General features: G+C 42.1%; 1 protein-coding gene across 1 annotated transcript in view; it reads right to left on the bottom strand.

Moving 5' to 3' along the window:
* The window catches only part of LOC126092664 (dynein axonemal heavy chain 2), a 994,477-nt gene that overhangs the window by 903,577 nt on the left and 67,553 nt on the right, over positions 1 to 23,347 (bottom strand). The window contains exons 6-8 of the mRNA XM_049908386.1: positions 14,214 to 14,359; positions 11,850 to 11,963; positions 9,506 to 9,630 (exon numbers count right to left, since the gene is read on the bottom strand). Coding sequence (XP_049764343.1) covers positions 9,506 to 9,630; positions 11,850 to 11,963; positions 14,214 to 14,359 — 385 coding nt within the window. The remainder of the gene's footprint in view (positions 1 to 9,505; positions 9,631 to 11,849; positions 11,964 to 14,213; positions 14,360 to 23,347) is intronic.

Below are 23,347 nucleotides of genomic sequence, written 5' to 3'. Positions count from 1 at the left end.
CAGTATTTTGAAAGGCCTTCAGTACGCTGGACTTGAGACCCTTTGCTTCCCAATCATTATTTAGTATCTTGATGATGTCATGTTGTTCCAGCACTTTATAGTATTGTATGAGTGAAACAATATCTTCCTTTTTTTGGTAGTCTCCATCCACTCTACCAAACTATGTCAGTATTGTAGATGTGACCACTAATAAGGAAACAATGTACCAGCTTATTAAATTTTCTGCTTTCGTCCATGTACACATTATTACAGTATTTTTATTTTTATTGTTACAGGAGCTAGAAATTAAATTAACTGGATCATTTTTTGGCTGGTACATATAATATTGTGCCCTGCCCGTGACGTAATAACACACTATCTTCTTTTTCTATCAAGGTATTAAGATTAAACAATATAATTTAAGCACTAAGTCAATGAACTGTGCTAGAAGTCAGCGAATATGTACATCCAGAATAATGTGAGTGGCATATCATTATTATCTGTGTTTTGTTCTATATAAGAATGCACACCCGTCTTCTTTCTCTCCTCTTCTTTTTCTTTAATCACGCGCCTTTCCGACATCTTACGCTATCAGGCTCCTATTTTCTTCTATTTTGTTCAAATGAATTTAACTTGTATTCCTGTTGGGAATTTATTGAATCATTCCATTATTATCATCAATTGCGACTACTGATAGGATCTTATTATGAATACTTTATTCTTTCACTCCAGAGTTGAGCTAAGATTATTGTAATTTCCAAGTATTTCGCCGAAATATGGCACAATTCTTTGTTATGTTCAAAACTGTGAGAATTATTCACAAAATGTTAGATTTTGTTGTGACTCACCGATCTTCCGAAGTGCCACCGCGCCGTTACGCGCATCCTCTACATGCAGCGCTGTCTGCCAGCCACGCAGCAGCCACGCCACCTGAGTGGCCAGCCAGCCAGCGGGCACTTGACTTGGACTCAGTGCTGATTTGAATGTTATCGTGTACACATGTCTTACTTTGTCTACTTGCTCTGTGACTTACGCGTGTTGTGTCGTTTTTGAAATGTATGTGTTCAACTTGACATTATAACATTTGGCGACGAGGTAGTGGATTTTTCCTTTCCATTGTTGACCCACAGGTTTCCAAGGCTACTTTAGAGCAACTATTGCAAGGCCTCATTGAACAGCAAACGCTTCTCACATCGGTGATCCGCGATTTCGTCGTGGCATCAAATGCGGGGCGTTTCTCGTCGTTGTCTATACCTCTTTTTCCTCCTTATGATGAGACAGCGGAAGACTGGTCTGATTACAAAAAACGTCTTCGACAGCACTTCTTGACATTTCATGTCACAGACGAACAAACATGTAAGTCTCTGTTCCTTTCATGGATTTCACCTCAAATGTATCAGTTGTTGTCGCAATTGGCTCCTTTGAAAGATCCTGCATCTTTGTCCTTTGCTGAAATGTGCTCACTTCTGTAAGTCTATTTTCAAAAGCAAACGCATGTGGTGGCCGCTCATGTTGCCTTTTATCGTTTTCAAAATCAACAGAATCAATCCTATCGCGCTTGGGCAGCTGAACTTCACAGCCTCAGTGGAAAGTGTCAATTTGTTACTGAAGTTCACAAAGAATCCTACGCCGATTCCATGGTACGGGATGCTATTATCCATTCGGCGCCCAACAAAGAAGTTAGGCAACGTGCCCTTCAGTTGGCAAATCCGACTCTAGATGAAGTCCTAACCATCGCGCAGTCGTTTGAAATTTCTCGCGCTGCTGGAGCGCAAATAGAGGCGTGGGGTGACGTTGGGGAAATACAACCTCTGTGCGCAGTTCACGACGCGGGCGGCGTGCCCCGCCAGCCGACATGGCCGCAGTACACTCCCAAGTGCAGCCTCGGCCTACCCGTAAACAAACCTCTAAGAAACTGCAGTAAAACCCCCGGCAACTTCCTTCATGCCCGTGGCGTTTTACGAAACATTCACAGGAGGATTGTCCCCAATGCTGGGCCGTGTGTCACAATTGCAAAAAGAAGGGTCATGTGTCATCCGTTTGCAAATCCGACCGCATACCGGAAGTTCATGACCGTGATGCTGATTCTGCTTCTGTGTTGTCTGTCAATGGTACTTCTTCCCTTTCAGGGAAGTTATTCCTCACTGTCCAAATCTTTGGTCGGGATGTTCGATGTTCGTATGCAGGTGGATACTGGTTCTTCTGCCACTCTCATCAATTCTCAGACGTATCTTCAGTTGGGTTCTCCAATCCTATCACCTGTCATTCGGCAATTACGGACTTACAATAAACAGAAGATTTCTCTCTTGGGACAATTTAATGTTGAGGTATCTTACAAATGCATCGTTCGCAATGTTACCATATTTGTGGTCAACCATAGTAATGCGGAAAATCTTTTTGGTTTCGATGCCTTTCGCGCTTTTGGGTTCTCCATAGATAACTCTGTCAATATCGTCTCTGATGCTATCCCTTGTGCTCAATTGGATTCCTTGTCGAGGACATTTTCGTCGCTTTTTTCTCCTTGGTTAGGCCATGCAAACAATTTTGAAGTTCAAACCCACTGCTCGGCCTAAGTTTTTTCGGGCTCGGCCCATTCCTGTGGCCCTTCATGGTTGGGTCAAACGGGAGCTGGATCGTCTCACTGCTTCAGGGGTCTTGTTTCCTGTCACTTCCAGCGAGTAGTCCTCTCCTGTCGTTGTCGTTGCTAAGCCCAATGGTGATATTCGTCTCTGTGGCGATTTCAAAGCCACTGTAAATGCTCAATGCCTCATCGACACTTGCCCTATGCCCCGACCTGAAGAATTGTTCACTAAACTTGCTGGAGGTCAGTATTTTTCTAAAATTGACCTGTCAGAAGCTTATCACCAACTTCCTCTCAACACTGTTTCCCGGCAGTTTCTGGTCCTTAACACGCCTTCCAGCCTCTATCAATACCAATGATTGCCATTCGGGGTTGCCAGCACCCCTGCTCTCTTTCAGCGATTCTTGGAACAGTTATTGCTCCCTGCCCCTGGGTGTATCAATTAGCAGGACGACATTGTTGTCACTGGCTCCACCACTGAAGAAGATCTTCAGAATCTCTGCACACTGTTTCATGTCTTACAGACTGCAGGTCTAACGTGTAATCTTCAGAAATCAAAATTTTTTCAGGTATCTATCACGTACTTGGGGTTCCAACTCTCTCGGGATGCTATTCGTCCGCTTCAGCAAACTGTCGCTTCGATCGATGTCCTTCCTCACCCTACATCTGTTAAGGAACTGCAGGCCTTCTTGGGGAGAATAGCATACGATCACAGGTTTTTACCATCTGCAACTTCGGTGGCTCAGCCGTTACATCGCCTGTTGCTTAAAAACTTGCCTTTTCACAGTTCCGCGTCATGTGACGCAACTTTCCAGAAATTGAAGACTATGCAGAAACAGGCCTCATGCCTGGCTACTTAACGACGTGGCCAACATCTTGTTCCATTTTTCTGACAGTTCTGAACAACCCATTGCTTATGCCTCCAAAACGCTCACGGATGCCCAATAAAAGTATTCTCAAATTGAAAAAGAAGCTTTGGCCATTATTTATGCTCTTCATAAGTTTGGTGTTCCATTTTTCTGACAGTTCTGAACAACCCATTGCTTATGCCTCCAAAACGCTCACGGATGCCCAATAAAAGTATTCTCAAATTGAAAAAGAAGCTTTGGCCATTATTTATGCTCTTCATAAGTTTGGTGTTTTTCTTTATGGATCCAAATTTCACCTTGTTACGGACCACAAACCACTTGTTTCCTTGTTTCATCCATCAACCTCACTTCCCGACAAGGCTGCACACCACCTCCAGCGTTGGGCTTCTTTACTTGTCTCGTTTCAATTATGAGATTCATTTCCGGCCGACGGCTCAACATGCAAATGCTGATGAACTGTCTCGCCTTACCATGGGTCCTGATCTGGCATTCGACAGGGACGAACTTTGGTGTTTCCACCTAGATGTTGCCGAGCAGCAGGTTGTGGACGGGTTCCCCATCACTGGGGTCCGGCTGGCGGCTGCTACAGGTTCTGATCCTACCCTCTCCCGGGTTTTATGCAGTATTCTGAAGGGTTGGCCAGATCGTCTGTCTGCTAATACGTCTGATCCGTTGCGGAACTAGTACGCTGTGCGCTACTGCCTCACGGCTAGGGATGGTGTTATCCTCCTTTCCACCAACAATGTTTCGCCATGTTGTGGCACCTGCATCTTTGCGAGCTTCGATCTTGCGCCTCCTTCACCAAGGGCACTGGGGTCTCTCTCACACAAAATCTCTGGCGCGCCATCATGTGTACTGGCCCGGCATCGACTCTGAAATCGCACACATGGTCGCTGCCTGCGGCCCTTGTGTGTCACAGGCCGCCGCCCCGAAGTCATCTTTGTCACCGTGGCCTTCGCCTGAGAAGCCCTGGGAGCGTATTCATGCTGACTTCACAGGACCTTTTTTAGGTATTTATTGGCTACTCGTTATTGACACCTACTATAACTTTCCTTTCATTGTCCGTTGCACGTCACCTACCACCGCGGCAACCACCAATGCTCTAGCTCGCATTTCCTCTTTGGAAGGCCTTCCCTCTACTCTTGTTACTGAATATGGTCTGCAATTTGCCTCTTCCGAATTTGCGGACTTTTGTGCCCGTCACGGCGTCATGCATGTCACGGCCCCTCTGTTCCATCCACAGTCAAACGGTGAGGCTGAACTACTGGTCCACACATTTAAGGCTCAGATGAGGAAACTCCTGACTTCTTCTGCTGCTGATGATGCGCTTCTCCAATTTCTGGCTTCTTACTGTTTCACCCCCATGGGCGACCACAGCCCGGCTGAGCTCTTACATGGCCGACAGCCCCGCACGCTACTTCATCTTCTGCAGCCTTCCACCTCAAGGCCACGGGTGCCTTCGCTTGGCCGGTTCACCGCTGGCGACCTTGTATGTGTATGGGGATATGGTAGGCAGCCAAAATGGAGTCCTGACCACATCTTATGACACCGTGGCCGACACCTGTATGAAATCTGGATGAACATGGGTGTTGCAGTGCGTCATTCGGACCAGCTTCGGCCTCGTGTGCCGGCAACGCCTGTTCCGGATGCTGCTACACCACCTTCGGCTCTACCTGAAGCTCGGGATACTGGAATCTCCCATTACTCACAACGCAGACCTCTCACCATCATCTCGGTGCCGCACAAGAACGGGTGCCACCAGGAGACGTGCCCATGCAGGAACCGGATGACCATCATCTGTCGGAGCAACTCTACTCGCCTCCTTCTCCTACGGACGCCGAAGCATCACCCATGTCTCCTGTTATAACAACCGGACTTGCCGCAGCATGCAGATTGGTGCACAGAGCCTCGGCAGAGTCGACCCCTACGTCTCCTGTCATCTCGACCCGTTATCATCGGGGACACTTCCGTCCGTACGGGAAGCCTCCTCCTCAAGACTTTACGGCCAGTCAAACAACACCTATGGATGTTAGCAATCTACAGGCCACCTCCGTCAAGACTTGTGCAAACAATTCAAAGGGGAGAAAAGTGTTGTGACTCGCCGATCTTTCAAAGTGCCGCCACGCAGTTACGCGTGTCCTCTACATGCGGCGCTGTCTGCCAGCCATGCAGCAGCAGCGCCACCTAAGCGGCCAGCCAGCCAGCGGCCACTAGACTTGAACTCAGTGCTGATTTGAATGTTAAAGTGTACACATGTCTTATGTTGTCATTCTGAATCTCTAGCGAGGCAAGAAGCTAGTTAAAAATTTCCTTGAGATTGCAAAAACACAAATTAAATGCTTTTCAGCACGCTACGTCTACTGACCTTCACTTCAAGCAATAAAAGGTAAAAAGGAGTAGAATAAACTCAAGAGTGGCGTCTGTGAAATACTTAATTCATTTAATTTTAGTTAATGATAAGAAGTGATACCTCTAATTAATCCACATACTAATAGTCATGTGTGGTATTTAAGTAATAAAAAACCCAGTCTCATGCTCATATTTAAAAATAAAAAATCACGAGTAATTGGGATACATTAAGTTGAAGAAATTTTGCTTATTAATCAAATATTTATTCAATTACTGAATTATTACAAATATATGAACATACTTAAGCTTAATTTACATCCATTACAATTTATGCTAGCCAAAGCACAAATTTCCATAATTCGATAATCATATCCACCCATATTTGTAAAATACGGCAGTTAATGCTTTAGTACATATACTTCAAGGTTTCTGAGAAAATTCAATAGAGCAAAGGCTACTTGGCTCCATCCTTTCAGTCCTTCTGTTTCAAGACAAGTAAAAAAGCAATCCTGCCCTTTGTCTGTGCTTGGTAATGAATCATAATGCATAAACTGTATACCCAAACATGCCTTCAATAGAATACTACACCTATGGAGACCTTTAGTAGTAACTGATTTTGTTGTATGTCAAAACATACTTTAACCAAGTTTAGATTCTCCTCCTTCATTATTGCACAGAACATTTTTGAACAAAGTTTGTGGAACTTGTGGTTTGTTATTAAGTGATTATTATTCTCCAGATCTTGTTCTTTTTGAGTGTCTGTGAAATGGAACTGCGATGGTTTTTGGTATGGCTTCATTGTTCCATTTCCTGTGTGCAATCTGTAACCCTCAGATATTTGATAACAGTAGCTTTATTTAATAAGATTTGGTCCACACACCTTTTCTCAGTGTTCACTGAGGTGGACCTGTCAGTCAGTTCCAACCAACCAGGTTCCAGCAATCTTCACAAAACTTACATCTCTTATTCATGGATGGAGGCTGAAAGAGAGCATTAATTGGCCGCCAAGCTTCTTGAAGGATGTAAACAACTGAACTTTAAACTTTCTCTCTTCACAATTTCTTTTACAACAAAGCAATCACATATACTAAGTGAGTTGACAGATCATCTTAAGCATATGTGACTTGTGCAAAAGCAAGAAAGAAGTAAGTTTCACATAAGCCACTTCAATAGTCAATCGCCACAGCATCCATTGTAGCCATGACCTTTCCTTTCCTTTCTCCTCATCTTCTAAGCACCTTCAAAGCCTGCCACAAAGGAATAAGTGGCCCCACACTGCAGGTGGAGATGCTCACTCACTGTCTCACACTGTAGAAGTGATAGATTCGAACTGTTTTTCCATCCTCAGGTATCATTAATAATATCTCCCACAGTGGAATGTCCCAACACTTACTCACAACTAAACATCATGAACATGTTTCATCACCACTGAAGCTTGGAAGTGGGACATCATCCTAAAAATGTCGTGCCATAATTTTGGATAATTTTTGGATGTCCCTGACATTGCCTCAGATGTTGCAGCATATACAGGTATGCCTGTACATCTTTTTTCCTTATGCTGTTCTTTAGCAAAACAGTATTCTTTATTTTTGCTTCTTTCTTTATGTTCCAAAATCGGGAGTTAACAATGTTGTGTAAAGCACTGATTTATTTGTAATGTTGGTTCTGGAGAAAACATTTTCACATTATCACTGACAGTGACGACATCCTACATTTTTATTCTCACTTCAGGTCTCTCAGAAGTAAATCACATTTTGCATTTATCAACTTTTGTTTAACTGGCTGAGAACAACCATCAAGTTTTGCAAAAACTTGTAGTTGAACATCCTGTAACAACAGAACATATTAGCTTTTGACAAAACCATTTCAACAGGTTGTTCATGGCAACAAGCTTGATTCATAACCACAAAAATCTTAAATTTTGAACAATTGAGCATTTATCAACTTTTGAAAAAATTCTCCTCAATTACTGCAGGGTATTGGATACAGCATTAATTATTCAGATAATAGTATCATCACAGGAGCAACGCACTCAGAACACTGCAGAAGCCTTGAATCCCTTTCAAAGTGGCCCTTGGAAAATCGTTTACTTTGTTAATTATACATGTGTCAGTTTCCTGTCAGCAGGCCTTTCAGTGCCTTGAGGAGTGTTTCAAAACAGTGCAATACCTGATGATTTTTGGAAAAGCTCATTTGGCAAATTGAAATGCTTCAGAAATTGACAGCCTTTTTTGGAATAAGCTGATTGAGGATAAGGTAAATTTCCCTCCCATGGATATAAGGATGCATGAAATTAATCACAGCATCGTGTTCTTCGCGTGAAGTTTCACAGGTGTTATCAATCCATCAGTTGTGATCATAAATGGAGACAACATACTGATATGGCTTCAAAGTTTAAACTCTGAATTATGGCTTATTCTCTACTGAGTCTGAAATTTTGGTGCAAGTGCTAAACTTTCAAGTCGCATTTGCTAATCTTTTTTTTTATTTTAAGGCATTAAACCAGAGTGGCCAAACTAGTGCCCAGTGTTTCACATGTGCCCCCATGCACATCATCATCAGAAGGAGGTCAGTCACAAATACTTGCCAACTTAACAGTCAGTTTTATTCAACATATTGTGCTCAGTTTTTTATCGGGCATAACATATTTACCAGAATTTTTCAGTTTATTTGCAACAATCAAAGAAACAGATCGCAAACTCCCAGAAGCAGAGCTTTCTGTAACAATTATTATGGGAAATAATCCTGCCTGAACTGTGAGTAATTGTCAGAATCTGAAACAGTAGACCAAAATGGCAAGGAAAAATCATAATATATTTAATGTCAAGTTGCCAAATATTTTCTCTGCAAATGTGATAAATTAAAATGTGCATGAATAAGCTTTTGCTTTTTTCCTTTGATGTGCCATTGTAACAGTGTTATTGTGCTTGTTATTACATGAGGAATATCAGCACTGAAGACACAGTAGATAAATTAATGATAAAATCTTGCATGGTTCTGAATAATTGCAATAAAAATGTGCAGTGTTGCACAATGTATGTCAATGTGGATGCAATAATCTAATCGAAGCAACCTGCCTAAAGCTAATTAGCTAGAGGTTCCATATAGGACAAAATTAATCTGATATTTCAGTGCTTGTAAGTATACAACCGTAACAAACAAATATTGAAATTTCTGGGTTGTTTGCACATTCCTCATCATATTTCACACCCCAATCCTTTCTTTGTAAGAGGACAGAATTTACACTGACATTAATTCAAAGTAGCGTGTCTCCCTATGGACAGACAACTGTTATGCTGAATAATTTTAAATCATACAGAGAAAATTTTTTACTAATGTCTTATTTTAGTGCACTGACCTCCACACTGTCATGTATAATATTACCACGAGAAGAGAGTCTTGTCACTTTCATTAAGGTAAACTAAAATCATGGTTATTTCGAACTAAAACAGAAATGTTTGACAACACGTGGCTAGGTTAGTTATTGTGGTCAATTGTAGTGGAGAGGACGGTGCAAGCGCCAAAAGTATCATAAGGCTACAATAAATAAGTACGAAACATGTTCTTGTAAATGTAACAAGGTGAATCAGCATAATTTCTATTAGATTTTTTTGTTCTAATAACAACTAATCTGTTGTAAAAGTTATACAATTTTATTTAAACTGTTTACTAGTTTCCCTATGATAAATCTGTCTCCACAATAAAATAACAGAACGAAGAAAATTACCGTTATTTCCCCCATCACTGACACGAACTGACTGATGTAAGTACACTGAGAGGTCATTAATATCTCTATAGTATGCTTTACATTTTTGTTTTGAAGCTGGTAGTCCAATCCAAGAAGATTTTTGTCTGAAAAAGAATTATATTCCAGAATCAATTAAACTTCTTAAAATATTTTTAAATCATCAAAGGGAAAAAGCATGAAAGAATAAAGGCTGCATTCATCAGACACTGAAATCACTGCGTTCAGTATTCAAGAAGAGGAAACTGGGGTACCCAACAACACACAAACGAGCAGGAGAGCCAGAAACAATAAAAAAATATTAATGCAACAATAAGAGTTCAAATGATGTATTTTGTAACTGAAGAAACAATACTGTGTAACTAACTATGTCAATTTGTTGCTTAAATGCAAAAGCATTCACAGCCACAGCACGTTGTTATTGCCTGTTATGTATCTCTTGCCAACAATGATATCACTGGGTAAATGACTTCATTTCCCAATGACATAACAGACCACCTATACAGCATCACCCATCACTCTATGTGGTGTATTGCTGTTTGACACAATCACACTCCACACTGGTGCCACTTATGTCACTTAAACTAATTTACATCCACTTTCAAATATAGGGTGTCTCACGAAAGATGCTCGGAAGGGGTCCACGGATCACACAGCACAGCCACCGGCCACCGCCACCGCATCTGCCAGTCAATGCTGCGGTAAACACTTGACAAATTTCAGCTGTCCAAATGGAAATGACAAGCTGAACCCTGTCTTCGAACTATTTGAGTGTGAGGGGACTGGTTGCATACACCTTGTCTTTTAACATCCCCAAAGATAAAAATCACTTGGATTTAGATCTGGAGTCCAGTCAACAGCCCCATCATCAAAAACATTTCATACTACTGTCATAGAAGCACTGGCAATTTGTGGTATTGCACTGTCCTGCATAAAATAACTTTACATCTTTTCATTAGGTGTTAGTTTGCGAAAAAAAGATGCAGTATATAGTTTACATATCTGTCAGAAAGTATTGTTTTGTGGAAAACGATTGGTCCAATAATTTGTCTTGTACTAATTGCACACCACACTCCTGTTCTCACATCACGGTGAGGTTACTGATGTAATTCATGATGATTTATGGAACTCCAACATCGACTGTTCTGAGAATTTACGTACCCTGACAAATGTACACATGCTTCATCACAAAAAAGCATCTCAGGATCAACTTCCCTATTGTGTACAGACTACGACAGCCAGTTGCAATAATGACATAGAGCAACAGTATCTGAGTTACTCAGTTGATGCACTATGATTATTTTGTTTGGTTTTTTAGTTTGTGCACAGCTCTGTGAGCAGATGCTCTTGACACATCAGTGTGAAGTGCGAAATGGTGCAGACATTTTCTCGGACTTCTTTCTGAGGCCTCCCCTCTCTAGTCTAATTTATTTTCAACTAAAACACTAGGTTCTCTAGGCCATCATTTGTAAGATCAAGTCTCTTGAAATTTTTCACTAATCTGCCTATTGTCAGATAATTGGGAACATGCACGCTGGGAGATTTCTGTATGAATTCAAGTTGACATTCCGCATAAGATTCTGTTTTCGCATAGTTCAACGCAAGAGACACTCGTTGATTCTTCATGCGTACCATACTGAACGGAAACTCAAAACAAAACACCCGAACACTCAATCTTGACAAAAAAAACTCCAAAGAAAACACCAGTACACTCAGTTGCACCATGTAGGGCAAATGCGCAAAGCACTTGTGTCCGAGAACAACGCTCAGCGACAATTGGCAGACGCAGCGGCAAGAGCCAGCAAACATGCCACGTGACCCCAAGACCCCTCCCAGGCGTCCTTCATGTGAAGTCTGGTATTTTCTAAGTTGGAATGTAAGTGTGATAAAACTTTTTGAGTTGTTATTATTTGCTGATATTCAATGATTTATAGAAACCAGTGTATATAAGAACTAAGGCAAAGATGTGTATTCAGTGGCATGTTATATGTTCCTTGTCATTACTGTTACACCTGCTACTATCTCTTGTTCACTTCTGTTAACTTTCATCTTTATCTGCTCCATATCTCTAGTGCTACTCCCCCTAACCCCATCCCCAACCCCTTGGTGTTTGAAAGTTATGTTCTACTATGCTAATGTTTCCTTTCTTCAACCTCTATGAGAGTTACTGAATAAATAATCTTTAATTTTAAAATTTCCAACATAATTTAATTTCTTAAGTATATCTGGTGGTAAGCCATAATTTTCACTGTTGTGTCACAGACTTCCTTATCTAACATTTTCCTTAATCAAATTCAGTAAACTGTAAATATAATTGAGTTCTTACAACGATATATCCAGAACTGGAATTCATCTTTTGGGCACAGTTGCTCTGTTGGAGAAACTTGGTTTTGGTCACCCAAGGCAACACGTATCTGTCGGCTCCAGTGCATGACCACACCTGTTGGACAGAAATAATAGTCGTCAGATCAGTGTCTCATTTCAACAACAGCTATGTCCTATGTAACTAAACTGACTTCAAATATTTCTGCAGTAAGAAGATAATTACATAATTTAGTAATATGGGATGCAGATAACTAAGGAACTACACCTGCAGATAGAACAAAATTGTAAATGGCAGCAAAGATAGACACAAATAAAAAGTATTGCAAATATGGTTCATTCTGGTCATAATAAAAGATTCCTTTATTGGCAGAAACAATGTATAAGTTTGAAACAACTTCTTGCTTGAAAAGCTAGCTTTTTCCTTCCTTTCTGTGATCTTTTGTTTCTGCCGATCTCTACTACTACTAGATACACCATACTGTAGTTTCACTTTGGAGACAACTTTCCTGACAGACAACAAACTTACCATGCTGTAAGCTTTTTGGAAGTTAGCAAACTGGAAAATGATAAAAAGCTGCAGCTACCTTTTAAATTGAAATTTCCATCAAGAAATATCATAACAAGCAAACCCCATTTGATTTGCGCTAGGTTTAATAAATACAAGGTTATTCACATGGACATCCACAGCAGTAGAAAACAACTGTGCGAGAACAAGACATACAGAAAAATGACAAATATCAGTGGATAGAGTATGTCTCCCAGTTTCATTTCGTAATATGCAGTGCAGTGTAGCTGCAGAGCACACCACTAGGAAGTAAACATGTCAGAAAATAGTGTATAATAGGGAGAGGCGTGCATTTTATTTCCTTGAATTCACTAAATTTGGGTCAATTTTGACGATAAAATGACGATTTCGTACCAAATATCGGGTAAAAGCTCTGACACACAAAACAATCCATGGGTGGCACAACACATTCCATGAGACTGGCTGCTTAGGTGGTGCAAAGAAAACAGGCCAGCCAAGACTGATAGCAGAGAAGGTGGAGCTTGTGTGGTAATCATGTATCAGGAGCCCAAAGAAATTGATGACACGTGTGAGCAGAGATATGCAGATACCACAGTCAACTGATGGTGCATCCTATAGAAACGTCTGAGAGTAAAACTACATCAATCAAAGTTGATACTTGAGCTAACTACTCAGGAAAGTGAGATTGTTCTTACTTTTGCAATGATTTGCAGTAGCTACTGGAGGTAGAGAGTTTTTCACCGACTTCAGTTTTCAGTGTGTGGAGAGGTGAAACATCATAACATGCTTGATTGGGCACGGAACTTCCAATGAGATTGCAGAACACATTCTTGATTCTTATAAGAGTAATATCTTTTGCTGTGAATGGTTTTTAGCACCTGGACATGCTGCAGCAATGAGCTATGCCACGATTACAGAAAGACAATGGAGACTTCATTTCACAACAATCCTGTGCTCCATCACACTTTCTTTCAGACATTTGTGATTACCTCGATGCCAAACTGCCTCAGCATTGGATCTGACGTGCTTTCCAGCATGACACTTTTCATCTTCAGTGCCCCCCACATGGTAACCTGACTTAACTCCATATCCTGCCTCCACTGCCGCATAATTTGGCACAAACATTTGCTGCATCACAAGATGTCTATATTGATCTGTGTTATTTTCTGTATGTCTTGTAGTTATCACACAGTTGTCTTATGGAACACTGGGCCGGCCAGGGTGGCCGAGCAGTTCTAGGCACTACAGTCTGGAATCGCGTGACTACTAAGGTCGCAGGTTTGAATCCTGCCTCGGGCATGGATGTGTGTGATGTCCTTAGGTTAGTTAGGTTTAAGTAGTTCTAAGTTCTAGGGGACTGATGGCCTCAGAAGTTAAGTCCCATAGTACTCAGAGCCATTTGAACCATTTGGAACACTGGAGGTATTTATGAATAATCCTATACGTAGAGAATCCTATACATAGAGAATCTCTTCCAGACATTACCTAAGCATGCAAAAAGTTACATTCATCAAGTGTAAAGAAATTTTTCCCTTTCTGATACATGTATGAGACACAATTACCTACTTTTGAAATCTACCTTAAAATTAAATAACAGCACATATTATAATCAAAATATGACACATCTGTTGTAACAACATTTACGCTTTAATGTTTCCAACAACTATGCACAGTTTCACCTGGAAAGCAATTTATCAACTTCCTCTTCTTTGCAGGTATCATCAAATTTATAAATGCAATCTATTATTTGTGTATGCATTGTGACTTTCAGCTGTGTTGTAACGTATCTCTCAATTACTTACACAACAGTATTTTATTAAAAAAACTCAAAACTCTTACCTTCTAACCTCTTAATTAGTTCTTTATCCTTGCTGGCTGTCTCCACATCAATATCAGATCCTTCAGTTGGTATGTAAATGACTGTGAGACCCATCATTTTATAGTGCAATTCAGTCAAATCAGCAAGGAAAGCATGCAAGTGAGAGCTGAGGTCATTTTTGACACATGAGCACTATTAAGGAAATTTTCTGAAATGTATGAAGAACAAGAGGCAGCAACATTCATTACTGAAATAAACTGAAATTATGATTTTTCTCCCTATGAAAGTTTTCCAGTAGTTTCAGTTCTACTGCACCTTCAACAGACATGATAATACAAACCATCCATCTCAAAAACAGATAAAAAATATAATGCTCAATAATATCAGGAGAAATATTGTGTAGCAAACATGAGTTTCTACAACTGCAGAAAATTTCAATGAAACAAGGACAATACTGTTTCCCATATATGTGTGTTTTTCAGTATTCCTAACTGCATAAGCAGAAAACATTACAAAGAACCTTACTGCGAGCACACTGTGAGTGATGTGCATGTGGGATCTGTACTGCCAAATAGCTAATCCAGGCCACAGTCTCAGTTGCAGATTGCCTATCTATGGCTTCCAGAGACAACAAAACTTTGATTTTCAGTATTTTATACAGTTATTCACAGAATTTAAATTTAAAATGCTATCATAGTCTACTCAATAAGAACTATAGTATTATGTTAGCGGTTTTATACAATTATTAGAATAAATGAGCACAAGTTATGCATTAGTTACATAAATTACATAGCTTCATGATATCACACCTTGTTCATCACATTTCAGTGTTCACATTGTTTATTATTTACAGAGTTCTACCAGTAATTTTATTTGTTTTTTACAGCTGGTCACATCATGACAGTCACAGGGTTGGTCGCACAATTCACACACACAGTTGCTGCCGCGGTTGTGGAAACTCTTGTTCTTGCATATTTTGTGGTGGTATCCATGTACTGCTATTGAATTCACCAGGTGTCAGAGTTCTTGTTTTGGGTTGGTCCAGGATCTGTTTGTCATGGCTTCTGTTGTATAAAAGTCAGCCAAATTTCCCTTCTCTTCTTCTCTTTTTCATGTATGAGTTTATTCAAGTTGTCGGTGGATGGGAGCCTCATATGCAGTTCCTTTATGAAAAAGGGTTCCTAGCCTCGACTCTGTGTTTTGAAACACCTAGGACAGCTTTCAAGAAGTGTGATTTAACTGCTTCCAAAGTCCTTATGATTTTTAGACTCAACTTTTCCCAAATGATATCTACTCCATAGACTGTGACGGGAACTATTTTTGCGGCAAACAAGGCCATGGCTGTTTTCAGTGACAGTCTAGATATTGCCTTGATGTCAAACATGGCTTTTGTGGCAGCTGCTGCTCATGATTTTACATGTATTCAAATGACCTGGCAGTGGTTTATAGAGTCAGTCCCAGATATTTGAATATATTGATTGTCATAAGAGGTTCCGTCCCACGGTATATTCTGTCCTCCACAGCTTCCCGATGTCCACTGCGGAATGTCATCTTTACAGTTTTTCCTGTGTCAGTTTCCATTTTGTTCTCCTGCGTCCACTTCTCGAGTTCACTGTTTGCTCTTTGCAGGCTGAGTCTGGCATTCGATCCGATGACCGTCTCATCCGCATATACGTAGATTTTGACATTCTCCATTTCTTATCATCTGAGCAACATAGTATGTGGCAATACAGAAAAGTAAAGGGCTTAGTGGGTCCCCCTACACTACACCGTTGGTCTGTGTTATCGTTTTCAAAGTGCTTATGTCATCTGTGATCTGAATGAAGTTGGACGTCAGCATGTTATGGATCAACGTTGTAAGTTTAATACAATTAAGTCAAGTATTACAGTCAGAGACTGTGAGTATGTCTTGAGTCAGCATAACTGACAGTGCAAAGATTACATAGAATATATTCAACCTGTATTTGAGAAAGAGAGAACTTAGTGACTTCCAACACACTTCACATGAAATTTCAAATCTCTACAAAACCTTTTCTCACGAACAACCCCCAAAAATGAAATCGTTTAACACTGATTACATTTTTGCTGTTCATGCAGTAAAACTGCAGCATCTGGCATGATGTTTTAATGTATTACTTCTTTACTGTTAATTCTATTTGTAACACATTTACACACAGTATCCATGTATACCACTGACTGCCCCTGCAAATTATATCATTGTTTGACACACAGTTTGGGTGATATGATGTTTCTTGAAGGGAGGATATAAGATGGACATCAACAAAAGCAAAACGAGGATAATGGAATGTAGTCGAATTAAGTCGGGTGATGCTGAGGGAATTAGATTAAGAAATGAGACATTTAAAGAAGTAAAGGAGTTTTGCTATTTGGGAAGCAAAATAACTGATGATGGTTGAAGTAGAGAGGATATAAAATGTAGACTGGCAATGACAGGAAAAGCCTTTCTGAAGAAGAGAAATTTGTTAACATTGAGTACAGATTTAAGTGTCACGAAGTAGTTTCTGAAAGTATTTGTATGGAGTGTAGCCATGTATGGAAGTGAAACATGGACAATAAATAGTTTAGGCAAGAAGAGAAAAGAAGCTTTCAAAATGTGGTGCTACAGAAGAATGCTGAAGATTAGATGGGTAGATCACATAACTAATGAGGAGGCATTGAATCGGATTGGGGAGAAGAGAAGTTTGTGGCACAACTTGACTAGAAGAAGGGATCGGTTTGTAGGACATGTTCTGAGGCATCAAGGGATCACCAATTTAGTATTGGAGGGCAGTGTGGAGGGTAAAAATCGTAGAGGGAGACCAAGAGATGAATACACCAAGCATATTCAGAAGGATGTAGGCTGCAGTGGGTACTGGGAGATGAAGAAGCTTGCACAGGATAGAGTAGCATGGAGAGCTGCATCAAACCAGTCTCAGGACTGAAGACCACAACAACAACGATGTTTCATGTTTGGGAGTTTCATTCTTAAAGACTTGGGGGCAGAGGTTTACATATCTTTAATTAATGAATATGAGTGTATCAAATAAAAATATGATAGAGAAAACTAATTAATTCTGAAAAGCTATTGCTACCAATCATAGACCTTCAGGAGGTGAAATGTGCTGTACTGCTGACAGATGCACAAAATAGTAAAAGTAGTAAAAGTGAGACACTTCGCAGCTTTCAGATTTAATAGTTCCTTTCTTGGGGAGGAGAGAGGAAGGTTGGGGAAGATTAAAAGGAAGGACAGGGCACTCAAACCCAAGAATGAGAGGGATTCACCTGTAGTGAGGGCAAGTATGGACGAACACAAAGAGGGAGGTGTTGCAGAAAGTAGGCCAGAGATTCAGAGATGGTAAGCATTGTGATAGTTCAGGACAGAGGGTGGGGGAGAGGGAATGGGTTTGTCGGGATGGAATGATGTCTTGGAGGACAAGTTCCCACATCTGGAATTCAAGTAAACCAGAATCAGTTAGATTCAAATAGTTTGAGTGTTGTAGCAAGCAGGCAGCTCCCTTGAGTCCTGCAGTAGAGCATGTGGGTTCTTGGTGCCCCAAAGTGGACTGTTCTTCCATGCTCATTCAAGCCCTGAGCCAGTTTAAAGATGGTCCTGCCTAAATAAAAAACTGTGTAGTGGATAAAAGTTACTTGATAAACAACACGTGTGGTTTGGCAATTGTTATGCCTTCGATACCATATGATTTAACTGTAGGTGGGCTGAATCAAAATATATATAAGATAGAATGAACAGGAACGTCCATGTAAATGGCAGCTGTTGTCACAGTATTAAATAACCATTCAATGTAATTTTCCATGTTTTATTTATTATCAGAACCTATGCGAGTACAGTATTCTTATGCCAATAGTATGTTCTTTTAGCTTAATAATGCAAATATGAAATAACTCAGTGTCCCATTAACAAAACTGTCCCTGACATGTTAATATATAGGACCAGTGGCATATGGGGCAGGAGGGGGGGGGGGGGGGGGGGCGGGCAGTAGGAGTCTATCATGTTATAACTTCAAGAAGGAAGACGCAATACATGAAAGTCACAGATCAAGTAAACAGCGTAAGACATGTGTACACTTTAAGTGAAATCATAACTGAGTCCAAGTCTAGCGGCTGCTGGCTGGCTGGCCGGCCACTTAGGTGGCGCTGATGCTGCATGGCTAGCAGACAGTGCCGCATGTAGAGGATGCACGTTACTGCGTGGTGGCACTTTGAAAGATCGGCGAGTCACAACACTTTTCCCCCCTTTGAAGTTTTTGCACAGATCTTGATGGAGGTGGCCTGTAGATTGCTAACGTCAAGGAGGTGGCCTGTAGATTGCTAATGTCCATAGGTGTTGTTTGACTGGCCGTAAAGTCTCGAGGAGGAAGCTCCCCGTACGGGCGGAAGTGTCCCCGATGATAACGGGTCGAGATGACAGGAGACGTAGGGGTCGACTCTGCTGAGGCCCTGTGCACCAATCTGCCTGCTGCGGCAAGTCCGGTTGTTATAACAGGAGACATGGGTGATGTGTCAGCATCCGTAGGAGAAGGAGGCGAGTAGAGTTGCTCCGACAGATGATGGTCATCCGGTTCCTGCATGGGCACGTCTCCTGGTGGCACCCGTTCTTGTGTGGCACCGAGATGATGGTTAGAGGTCTGCGTTGTGAGTAATGGGAGATTCCAGTATCCCGAGCTACAGGTAGAGCCGAAGGTGGTGTAGCGGAATCCAAAACAGGCGTTGCCGGCACACGAGGCCGAAGCTGGTCCGAATGACGCACTGCAACACCCGTGTCCGTCTGGATTTCATACAGGCGTCTGCCACGGTGTTGTAAGATGTGGCCAGGACTCCATTTTGGCCGCCTGCCATATCCCCATACCCATACAAGGCCGTCGGCGGAGAACCGGCCAAGCGAAGGTACCCGCGGCCGTGAGATGGAAGGCTGCAGATGAAGTAGCGTGCGGGGCTGTCGGCCATGTAAGAGCTCAGCCGGGCTGTGGTCACCCATGGGGGTGAAACGGTAAGAAGCCAGAAATTGGAGAAGCGCATCATCAGCAGCAGAAGAAGTCAGGAGTTTCCTCATCTGAGCCTTAAATGTGCGGACCAGTCGTTCAGCATCACCGTTTGACTGTGGATGAAACGGAGGGGCCGTGACATGCATGATGCCGTGACGGGCACAAAAATCCGCAAAATTGGAAGAGGCAAATTGTGGACCATTATCAGTAACAAGAGTAGAGGAAAGGCCTTCCAAAGAGAAAATGCGAGCTAGAGCATTAGTGGTTGCCGCGGTGGTAGGCGACGTGCAATGGACAATGAAAGGAAAGTTAGAGTAGGCCTCAATAATGAGAAGCCAATAAGTACCTAAAAAAGGTCCCGCAAAGTCAGTATGAATACGCTCCCAGGGCTTCTCAGGCGAAGGCCGCGGTGACAAAGATGACTTCGGGGAGGCGGCCTGTAACGCACAAGGGCCGCTGGCAGTGACCATGTGTGCAATTTCAGAGTCGATGCTGGACCAGTACACATGACAGTGCGCCACAGAGTTTCTGCGAGAGACACCCCAGTGCCTTTGGTGAAGGAGGTGCAAGACTGAAGCATGCAAAGATGAAGGTACCACAACACGTGGCGAGGCATTATCGGTGGAAAGGAGGATAACACCATCCCTAGCCGTGAGGCAGTAACACAAAGTGTAGTAGTTCTGCAATGGATCAGAAGTCTTAGCAGACGGACGATATGGCCAACCCTTCTGCATACAGCGTAAAACCCGGGAGTGGGTAGGGTCAGAATCTGTAGCAGCCACCAGCTGGTCCCCGGTGATGGGGAACCCATCCACAACCCGCTGCTCGGCAACATCCAGGTGGAAACACAAAAGTTCGTCCCTATAGAATGCCAGATCAAGCCCATGGGAAGGTGAGACAGTTCATCAGCATTCGCATGTTGAGCCGTCGGCCGGAAATGAATCTCATAACTGAAACGAGACAAGTAAAGAGCCCAACGGTGGAGGCGGTGTGAAGCCTTGTCTGGAAGTGTCGTTGATGGATGAAACAAGGAAACAAGTGGTTTGTGATCCGTAACAAGATGAAATTTGGATTCATAAAGAAAAACACCAAACTTATGAAGAGCATAAATAATGGCCAAAGCTTCTTTTTCAATTTGAGAATACTTTTGTTAGGCATCCGTGAGCGTTTTGGAGGCATAAGCAATGGGCTGTTCAGAACCGTCAGAAAAACGGTGCGCAAGGACTGCACCGACCCCATATTGAGAGGCGTCCGTGGCAAGAACAAGATGTTGGCCAGGTCGATAAGTAGCCAGGCACGGGGCCTGTTTCAGCATAGTCTTCAATTTCTGGAAAGCCGCATTGCATGACGCGGACCAGTGAAAAGACACTTTTTTATGCAACAGGCGATGTAACGGCTGAGCCACCGAAGCAGCAGATGGTAAAAACTTGTGATAGTAAGCTATTTTCCCTAAGAAGGCCTGCAGATCTTTAACAGATGTAGGGCGAGAAAGGGCATCGATCACAGTGACAGTTTGCTGAAGTGGACAGATACCATCCCGAGAGAGTTGAAACCCCAAGTATGTGATAGATGCCTGAAAAAATTTTGATTTCTGAAGATTACACTTAAGACCGGCAGTCTGTAAGACATGAAAAAATGTGCGGAGATTTTGAAGATGTTCGTCAGTGGTGGCGCCAGTGACTACAATGTCATCCTGGTAATTTATACATCCAGGGACAGTGAGCAATAATTGTTCCAAGAATCGCTGAAAGAGAGCAGGGGTGCTGGCAACCCCGAATGGCAATCATTGGTATTGATAGAGGCCAAAAGACGTGTTAAGGACCAGAAACTGCCGGGAAGCAGCGTCGAGAGGAAGCTGATGATAAGCTTCTGACAGGTCAAGTTTAGAAAAATACTGGCCTCCAGCAAGTTTAGTGAACAATTCTTCAGGTCGGGGCATAGGATAAGTGTCGATGAGGCATTGAGCATTTACAGTGGCTTTGAAATCGCCACAGAGACGAATATCACCTTTTGGTTTAGCAACAACAATGACAGGAGAGGACCACTCACTGAAAGTGACAGGAAGCAAGACCCTTGAAGCTGTGAGACGATCCAGCTCCCGTCTGACCTGATCACAAAGGGCCACAGGAATGGGTTGAGCCTGAAAAAACTTAGGCCGAGCAGTGGGTTTGAGCATGATATGAGCTTCAAAGTCGTTTGCACGGCCTAACCCAGGAGAAAAGAAGGGACAAAAATGTCGTCAACAAGGAATCCAATTGAGCATAAGTAATAGCATCAGAGATGATATTGACAGAGTCATCTATGGAGAACCACAAACCATGGAATCAGCGTAGGATTCTTTATGAACTTCAGTAACAAATTGACACTTTCTACTGAGGCCGTGAAGTTCAGCAGCCCAAGCGCGATAGGATTGATTCGGTTGTTTTTGACAACGATAAAAGGCAACATGAGAGGCTACCACATGCGTTTGCTTTTGAAAATAGACGGACAGAATTGAGCACATTTCAGCAAAGGACAAAGACGCAGGATCTTTCAAAGGAGCCAATTGCGACAACAACTGATACATTTGAGGTGAAATCCATGAAAGGAACAGAGACTGACATGTTTGTTCGTCCACGACAGGAAATGCCAAGAAGTGCTGTCGAAGACGTTTTTCGTAATCAGACCAGTCTTCTGCCGTCTCGCCGTTAGGAGGAAAGTAGGTAGAGACAACGACGAGAGACGCCCCAAATTTGATGCCGCGACGAAATCACGAATCTCATTTGTGAGAAGCGTTTGCTGTTCTATGAGACCTTGCAATAGTTGCTCTAAAGTAGCCATGGAAATATGTGGGTCAACGATGGAAAAGAAAAATCACTACCTCGTCGCCAATTGTAATAACTTCAAGTTGAAAAAATATATTTCAAGGAAGATGCAATACATGAAAGTCACAGATCAAGTAAACAGAGTACACTTTAACAGGCAAATTATAACTGAGTCCAAGTCTAGCGGCCGCTGGCTGGCTGGCCGCTTAGGTGGCACTGCTGCTGCATGGCTGGCAGACAGCGCCGCATGTAGAGGGGGTGCTAAATGCTCTACACACCAAGCAAAATTTTTCGGAAATTATAGTATTATTAGAGTAAATTTTATATATTATATTACTATATGTGTTTCTAGAGAGGGGAGGGGGGGAAGAAAATGTAGTGTTGTAGCTTGAGCGCCGAGATGAGCGGGGGGTAGTGATGGGGAGACCATCAATAAAGTGTCATATCCCAGGCACCAGATATGGTTGCCACGTCACTGTATAGGCCTCCAGTTTTTTTTAAAAAAGCGAGAAAGGGAAGATAAGCAACTGTCACAGGGTGTCTACGTGGACAAGAAAAAAAAATTCCCGGATTTCCCGATTAAAAACACAATTTCTCCCGGATGAAATTGCGTATAAAGCGGGTGAAAATACATCCGGGTTAAGTAACAGTATACTTTCCCTCGGAGCTATAAAACGTATTAGTCCTTTGAATCGTAAAGGTCTTATACCGGCGGAGGACGTCCCACCACTTTAGGAAACGAAATCCTGGAAAAACAATGCGTTTGGAAAGTTGTTTGATGCGAGACAACTATTTTCGTATTGCGAAAGTATTTACACAAATTCCACAAATTACAGCACGGTAGCTTCCGAAACTCTAAAATAGAGATTGCGTTGAGCGATGCACTTTTGTCAGCCAGTCATAGCTCATGTCACGTGACCTCGCTAGCGAATTACGGCAGTTATTCAGAGCACGAGGCCTACGAGAAAGACAGGCCGTGGCACCTACGTTACGAAGTTACGCCGAGCTCGCTCAACTCAGCTAAGTGCGTTTCTACACCGGTTAACTCGTAAGCAGATGTCTATGTACGAACGAGAATTGCATCGTCTATTGGCATCCACTGTTATTAGTCCTACAATAATACGAAGTCCGTAGGCCTACTAACAGGCTCTAATTTGGCAATTAAAATCGTGCCAAAATGATTATCAGTTGCGTAGAAAAGTCGAAGTGTTCTGGCATGAAGAGACTTGTGACATTGCTCAGTAACACATTATGCACATTTTTTTGAAGGTCAATTACACTTTTTGGCATCGATTGCATAATTTTTTATCTATGAAAGAACAACGTTAAATATGAAAACTAACCTGA

Source organism: Schistocerca cancellata, chromosome 7 (assembly GCF_023864275.1).
Source record: "Schistocerca cancellata isolate TAMUIC-IGC-003103 chromosome 7, iqSchCanc2.1, whole genome shotgun sequence".
Taxonomy (NCBI): Eukaryota; Metazoa; Arthropoda; class Insecta; order Orthoptera; family Acrididae; genus Schistocerca; species Schistocerca cancellata.
The sequence above is the reverse complement of the archived record's forward strand: the minus strand, read 5'-3'. Positions and strand labels throughout refer to the sequence as shown.